At 45.2% G+C, this 7640-nt stretch overlaps 1 protein-coding gene across 1 annotated transcript; it reads right to left on the bottom strand.

Moving 5' to 3' along the window:
* Positions 1-1901: 1901 nt before the first annotated feature.
* On the bottom strand, positions 1902-7491 carry RAB19 (RAB19, member RAS oncogene family). Its single transcript, XM_074825985.1, has 4 exons — positions 7396-7491; positions 7061-7273; positions 6025-6208; positions 1902-3692 (listed from the first exon to the last, which is right to left on the bottom strand). Exons 2-4 carry the CDS (start codon positions 7253-7255, stop codon positions 3427-3429), a joined length of 645 nt encoding a protein of 214 aa, XP_074682086.1. The 5' UTR covers positions 7256-7273; positions 7396-7491; the 3' UTR covers positions 1902-3426.
* Between the last annotated feature and the right edge of the window lie 149 nt (positions 7492-7640).

The raw sequence follows: 7640 nt of genomic DNA, 5'->3' as shown, positions 1-7640 counted from the left end.
CCTGTCCAAAAGCACAGGCATGCATCTGTCTCCTGGAAGAAGGCTCCAGGATAGAGCGTTCTATCTCTGGTCAGGGCCTGAAAATTGCTTTCTCTGTCTCCTTTCCAATGATACTGAAACATTAACTGGAATGATTAGGTAAGAACTTCAGCTTTTGTTATTAAGAGCCAGTCCCCTATGTATGAAGAAAAGCTTGACCACACTGGCACTGCCACGTGCCTTCCACATCACTGAGTTGCAGTTATGTTTGCTTTCAAGCCGGTCAGCTTCTGGGAGGTGTCAGAGTTTGCTCCAGGGTTGTTTGTTTGGTTTTTTTTTTTTGTTACCCTGTTATGTGGACAGGTGCTGCTTCAGTCTCAGCTGGCATGGCTGTGATACCAGTGCAAGTAATGTGCCACAGTTTAGATTCAAATACTTTTTTCAGTAGGTAAAAATTTAACAAATAAGCTCATCTTCAAGCTGGATGTGCAGCTCTTAAGACTGTGGGACAGTCATTGTTTATAGAATAGCATTGTAAGCAGCATTACAATAAGCTGCACTTTCTATAAGTGCATTAATAATGCTGTCAAGAAGCACACTGAATTTGCATATGGTGTTGGGGAACAAAAATGTTAATACAAGGTTCCAGAGCAGTTAATGGTACTTGCAGTGTCACAGCCACGCTTCCATCTGCTCTGTGGTGGGGAAAGGCATAACTGCAGAAGTTACACTGTGCTTATTTTTTATTCTAGTGGTTGCTGTCTTACACTCTAGAATAACAATAAAGGGATTTATTAAAGTTTATAGCTTTCTTCATGTATTACCTCATGAGTAATACTGTCTACTAATATACACTCTGAATAACCTTCTTGTTAGCAACCGCTGCAGCTTCCCCTTCATCCACAGAGGCAGCTTAAAAAAAATGACCCTGTGGAAACCATTCCCTGTGACTGCCCAAAGGGCTCATGGAAGATGCCAACCAAAGAGGTCACACCCCTGGCTTAGCTGCACAAGGGGTAGGTATTTAAGACTAGTTTCTTGAAAGAGTAGTAAAGAGCCATCACACCTGTTGAAGGGGAACGGCACAGCGCAAAGCCTGGTCACAAGCGTGCTCTCCCAACCCTGTGTCACACAGCTTTCTGCCCAGGAGGGACGTACTCTGCAAGTAGCTCCATGTGTGTGGGATGAGAGTGGCAGGAGCCCTGTAACCTGGCAGCGCTGGGCCCTTAAGGGAGCATCAGCCTGCAGCAGTCTTCATACTGAGGGTAAGCAAAATACTTCATACAGTAATCTCTAATTAGGGCAGTAAACCCAGTGAACCATACAAAGGTTAATACTCTGCTGGTAAGAGCTATCCTCTAATTCTCGGCTAATGGAGGAGTGTACAAGATGAACACAATACTTTTCTATGAAGGTCTCTTGGAAGATTAGTATTTGTTGCAAATAACTATCTCTGGTATATCAAATAGAACAAAGTTTGCTAGCAGTTTAAATGTGGATACTAGAAAAAAGTAAAGACTGCCACATTACAAACTACTACCAGGAAGAGTTTGGATTTTAAACACGCAAGAATATTAAACAATTTGACTGTTTTCCTAGTGACAAGAGGTGTAGAAACTAGTTGTTTGGAAGCTGGAATGCTACTTGTTCAGCTGTGTTGAAAGGTTATGGTGATTACTGTTGCTTAAACATGCAAACTGAAATGCCAACTGCTAGGCTAGTACCAAATCAAGATGAAATTAACGTTTAAAAAGAAAATACCAGAAAGAGGATGCCTGAAGAAGCAGCTTTCTCCACAGCAGACTATAGCAAAAGGCTTAGAGGCTAGCACTGAAGATTAACTCCTGCTCTTTGCAGGTGATGGCAAAGAACCTGGCCAGAGGAAGCATTAATAATATCAGAAATATTTGCAAAACTATAAATCAGTGATTCATTCTGCTTTATTTTTTGTGCTTCTCAGGTAAGATTTTCCAGAAATATTTGCTACATGTTTTTCCTTATTTTTCAACAACTTGTGAAGCATGGGTAGACTGCCATCTGCTAAGCTAGCAGCGCACCAGCCTTCCCAGGGCTTCTTTGCAGGTAACCCAGACTGTTTTACCATTACAGAGTTTGAGTTCCAGTTCATAGCCTAACAGTAATGAAGTGATGCGCCTTGGTACACATGGAGTGCAGTCAAAAAACTTACTCTGTATAGTATTTCTTGCCTCCCTCTCCTTCCCTGTTTCCATCTACTGGAGGGAAGAAAAAAAACCAACAACAACAACAACACCCCCCACAAAAACTCAAACCCTTCGTGCAGTTCCAGTACATAGAAGTGAGCCCTCAAAAAGCAGAGCTTGTATTTGGGAGGAGTAATAAATACAAAACCTTCTATTGCTACCAAGGTGTTTGGTCTCCATAGCAATAGCATATATACTTGCCTAGGGATAACTTTCTGGTATACTCCATACCATTCCCCTACAGCTGTAAGGCGAGGCTACATGATTAAACCTTCTTACCCCTTGCTGAGTCTTACAGGAGCTTGAATCTCTTCTTCACACTTGAAGGTTACAGGCATATTCTCAAGCTGCCATTGGGCCATCACTCAAACTACAGAAGGCCTTTGATTAAAATCAGCACATCAAAAGCAAGACAGGAGTCGGGGTGAGGAAAACATCCTTTCACCCCAGCATTGATTTAGGCCATTACTGCTGCCTTGGAAGCATCACTACTCCTAGCAAGTCTATGTAGCAAGACAGAGATCACTACTGGAAACAATTTGTAGAGTGCAAAGTGAAAGACAACTTTTCTCACCCCAGGAGGAGGGTTGAGACCCTGGTGTATCATATTCTGCCCACTATGAAACCCCAGGGATGTCTCCAGGTTTGTCTGACGAGGAAGCCAGTATAGCTGTGAAATCATGTCCTCTTTCACCAATGTTACTAAGTTCGTTGGGATGGGTGGCTACATGCCTCGCATCAGGACCACCCCTAAATGAACGTTTAAGCAGCAGTGGGTTAGTGCTGTGAAAGCACTTGTCAGACTTTTTAAAGCTACTGGCAAAGAGTAAAGTGCTTACGCTAGAACAAACAACATAGCTTAGGAGGGTCAAATCAATGCAGAGCTCTGGTGCAAATTTATCTTCAGACACAGCCAGAAAATAATTTAAGGTCATAATTAAAGGCAATAATTTTTACGGTTCTCTTTGGTTAAGGCAAGGGCTGGCAGCTTTGTGAGTCCTCTCAGCTCAGATGTTTGTGTTAAAGTATCAGCTGCCATGTTCAAAGCAACCTGTGCTACCAACAGCAACAACGATCTCTGAAGATACTTGCAAGCCAAACTGCAAGGCAGAGATAGCAAGAGAGACTGCTTGAGGCCACATAGCACACTTTCATCAATTCAGTAAAATGAAATCAAACAGCTTCAGGAGAATGACAACTTCCAAGTTCTTCCCGAAATCTCTCTTTAACAGAGGCACTGGTTTTTCTCCACACTTGGACTGGCAATCACTGGCCTGGAATCAAGATAGATGCTGTTCGGAGGGTTCTCTCCATGAAGCTGTAAGGTATTTCGGGCTATTAGCTCCTTAGCCATCAAAATGAACACCTCTTCTACGTTTTGAGCTTCTTTTGCTGATGTCTCCAGTACAGCTAGGAGCCCGTGCTTCTCTGCCAGTGTGCAGGCATCTTCAAACAGGACTTGGCGCTTATCCAGCGAATCTGATTTGTTCCCTTAAAAGAAGGCAAATAGATAATTCAGTAATCTAGTCTCTCAAAAATTAATCTTTAAATGCAATACAAGAATTCTATTTTGTTTAAACAATAGATTTATGTTAGGAACAGGATTTACTAGAAAAACCAAGATGTGAGCACAGAGCTACAAGCATAGAATGTGGATCAAAACTGCAGTATCATGATAATATCAAAACAAGTTAAAATCCAAACAAAAACTAAAAACCTGTGTTCATCCAATTACTTGCTGTAGATAATGGTGCCAGAAGATTATTTGGAAGCAACTGTGGCTCCCTATTCCCTAGTCTTTTTAAACAGTAAGTAGCATTTAAGTTAAATATTTGAAAAAAAACCCAAACCAAACAACCAAATCTTGTAGCTATAGTGAATGCACACAGCAAACAAAAGCAATGTTGCATAAAGGTTTATTCCTCACTCAACCTTCAATAGAAGCCACACATGTTATGCTATTGTCAAGCTACCTTGATGCATCTCAGAGTGGATGCTCAGCTCTGAAGATCTGGAATGTTGTTAGCCTAAAGCATATCTCCTCAAAAAAACCTCACTAAACCCCAGGAAGAATCTGCTCAACTGTTAATCAGATTTTAACATGACCTATTTGTACAAGTCAATAATTTTAAGATGACATTGAAAAAGACATGAATTCACACCAGCTATCTTAATGTTTAAAATGTATACTTAAAAAGTTTCTACATGTATAGATTAAACTTTTACTTGAAGCAGTTTAGTAAAAATCTGTCAGAAGTCATGAAACACCTCAGATGTTAAATAAGCCTTTGTGTATTTAAGTAGTTACAGCACACATGGAATTATCATCAGTTCTGGTACTTGCAGTACCTGGCTGAAGTCTACATTCATAGTTTCAAGACAACCCTTCATCAAATTCAAGATCTGAATTTGAAGCATATATAAGCCAACTCCCCTCCCATTATGTCCCTTTCAGTTTTTCTAAAAGGAAAGAAAACCACAACCCCCCAAAAAGCACCTTCTTGAGGGTTATTTGCCTTTTTAAAAAGAACCCCCCCTTTCCTCCTTCAGTTTCAGGTGGGAAAGTTAGACTTTTTAAACTTAACCTCACACTAGAAAGGTGTATAACATGACTATGTGTAATTAAATGTACAAAGACTTCCTGCCAAAGTAAGGAAAGCAAACAGCACCAGCTTTGGAAGAAAGCACCAAGCTGGATCCTTGGCAAAAGCTTTATTTTTACCAATTTCAGAACTTCTTTCTTAAAAAAAAACATCCACCACCAGCCCTGACCACACACACAGATAGGTCTTGTTCTTTAGATTTATGAGAAAAGTTTAGTGTCATTTCTCCCCCCGCCTTACTCATTCCAAGCACTGCAGTTACATGCAGGTCAGAATTTGTTTGTTTCTTCAGAGGCAGAACAGGCAGAACCACCACAGCAGCAGTTCAGTAACTTGCTAGGAGCACGAGCAGCAGCTTAGGCCCCGTGCCTGCTGCGCTGTGGGGCTCCAGGCTGCCTGTCCTCAAGAGCCAGTCTGGCTGCTGCGGCTGCACGCGCTGCTCGGCACGGCGCCACAGCGAAGCAGGCAGACGCAGTGGAATGTAAAGAAAGGCTCTGTCATTTTACTACCCTAGTTGTCTCATTTGCAGCTTCTTCCTTGGCGGAGGGAGGAGCAATAATAACCTGGAACACAAAGGGAAAGAACCACACTGCTTCCTACCAGCTCCATTCTTAGCAATTTCTATCCATTCCGTTTCGCAAGAGGCAAAGTTTCCTAGTGGAATAAACGAGGAGGAACACAAGCAACTACTTCATGCTCTGCAAAAGCCACATCCCCATCTACTGTCTTACCTGATCCGAGTGCCATTACAGAGCAATGCGCATGCATATCAAAAGAACAGAGAGGAAAGATGAGAACGAGGAGTTGTGTTGCTCTGTCCCCTTCATCTTGAATTACTGAGCTGCTAAATTCCAGCACATCAGGAGTACAGGGTCAGACTCAACTGCAATTCTAACCTCAGTAAGGTTGTCCATGCTTGCTAGACTAACAGCAAGCTCATTGCATTATTCCAGCAGGAAAGGAACAAGTAAAAAGGTTTCACTGTCTGTAATGGGCTTGGTCCTGTCAGCACTAGGCCGTGACTTTCCTCATTTTTTAAGCTTAGGCCAAATTGATACACTTTCTGATCTCTTTTAACTCTTTTCTTAATCTCTTTTTAACTAAAACTGCATTCTTCTTTAATGCATAGTTTGTAGGCGCTTTAAGTAGTGGGGGGAAAGTGAGGGCGATTTTACATATATATTAAAAAAGCTACATAATACTGAAAATTAGATTCCTACCAATTAACATCATGACCAAGTTTGCAGCACCATACTTTTCAATTTCATGAATCCAGTGAGGAATGGATTCAAATGTGGACCTCCTAGTAAGGTCATAGGCAAGGATGGCCCCGTGGGCACTCCTGTAATAAGACTGGGTTATTGTCCGGAACCGTTCTTGACCAGCTGTGTCCCACACTTGGATCTGTAAGAGAAAGGATACAAGTTGTAAAGACCAGCAAATGCCACTTCCTAGGTGTTTGCCATCGGCATCTACACCTTTGAAACCCCTTGTCTAGGGGGCTGCTAGACCTGTCCCAGCTCACTCTACCACACCGCAGTGTGGCTTTGCCCTCTCTAGATCTGAAGAGACATTTACATGCCTGTAAAGACAATCGACACAGACCAAAGAGAAAGCTGCAAAGGTAAACCCAGCTTTATAAAGAGGCTAAGAACCTAATTTCAACTGTACTAAAAGGCATGGAGCATTACAGCCTCTTATAGGAAAGGAAGAAGAGTTAAGAAGCCCTGATGCAGGGCTGGGCAGAGCACAGCTGTGTAAAGAGCAGGCATCTGAACTTTCATCTGCACACAGAAATAAGTTCTAGCTAGCATTTTCTTCTGGCATTTGTCTTCAAAGTCTTCATTTTCCCTCAAATCAAGCACACATCAAAGCAAAGCCTTTTCAAACTAGAAATTTTTCTCTCCTCAGTGTTCCCTCATATCTCAAAGGGAGAGAAAAGACACCCCCTCCAAACCAGAGCCGGCTTTCAAACAACCCCCCGCAGGCAAAGCGTGAGCCCTCTCCGCAAGCAGAGCCAGAGAAGCCACGGGGGCGAGTGCAAACCCAGATTAGGGCGACTGCCTCCGCCAGGGCATCCTCCTGAGGGAAGACTCCCCTCGGCAGCAGCCCTGGTCAGAAAGGCAGCCGGCTTGTACCTGCTGTCCTCAGCAGGGCCGAGCAGCAGACGCGGCGCAGCCCCGGGCCCGCACGGCGCTGGCTACCGAGCGTTCGGCGCTGGCCACCGGGCGGCCCGGGCTCGCTCCCGGCACCCACCTTCACTTTCTTGCCGTCGATGTTCATGGAGCGCACGGTGAAGTCAACGCCGATGGTGTTCTGCTGCTTCTCGTTGTACTGCCCCGTCTTGAAGCGGTGCACCACGCAGGTCTTGCCCACGTTGGAGTCCCCGATCAGGATAATCTTGAAGAGGTAGTCGAAGGCATCGTCCGCGCCGGAGCTGGGGAAAGGCATCGCGGGTCCCGGGCGGGCCTGCGGCGGGGGAGCGCGGCGGTCAGGACCGGGAGAGAGGAGAGGAGGCACCACCCCGACCCAGCTCACAGCAGCCGCGGGCCTGGGACGGAGCCCCCGTCCCGACCAGCCGCCCCGCTCACCTGCCGAGACAGGTAGAGCCCGCTTTGTACCGCCCCGGCCCTCCGGGGGCCGCCGGGAAATGTAGTCCTAGCCCTAGCCCTAGCCCTAGTCCTAGCCCTAGCCCTCCTCCTCCTGCTGCTGCTCCGCCCCGCTGGCGCCGCTCGCTCCCCCGCGCTGCGAGTGGGGATGCGGGCGAAGGCCCCGGGGCGCCCGCGGGCCGAGCTGTGGAGCCCTCCCCGAAGGCCTGGCGAGGGCCTGGACTACA

This window comes from Strix aluco, chromosome 5 (genome assembly GCF_031877795.1).
Source record: "Strix aluco isolate bStrAlu1 chromosome 5, bStrAlu1.hap1, whole genome shotgun sequence".
Classification (NCBI taxonomy): Eukaryota; Metazoa; Chordata; class Aves; order Strigiformes; family Strigidae; genus Strix; species Strix aluco.
The sequence above is the reverse complement of the archived record's forward strand: the minus strand, read 5'-3'. Positions and strand labels throughout refer to the sequence as shown.

Coding starts and splice junctions, on each gene's coding strand:
- RAB19 (XM_074825985.1), bottom strand. CDS start 7,255: ATGCCTTTCCCCAGCTCCGGCGCGGACGATGCCTTCGACTACCTCTTC. Junction 6,209..7,060: donor TCGACGGCAAGAAAGTGAAG/GTGGGTGCCGGG, acceptor TTTCTCTTACAG/ATCCAAGTGTGGGACACAGC. Junction 3,693..6,024: donor CTTGGTCATGATGTTAATTG/GTAGGAATCTAA, acceptor CCTTCTTTTAAG/GGAACAAATCAGATTCGCTG.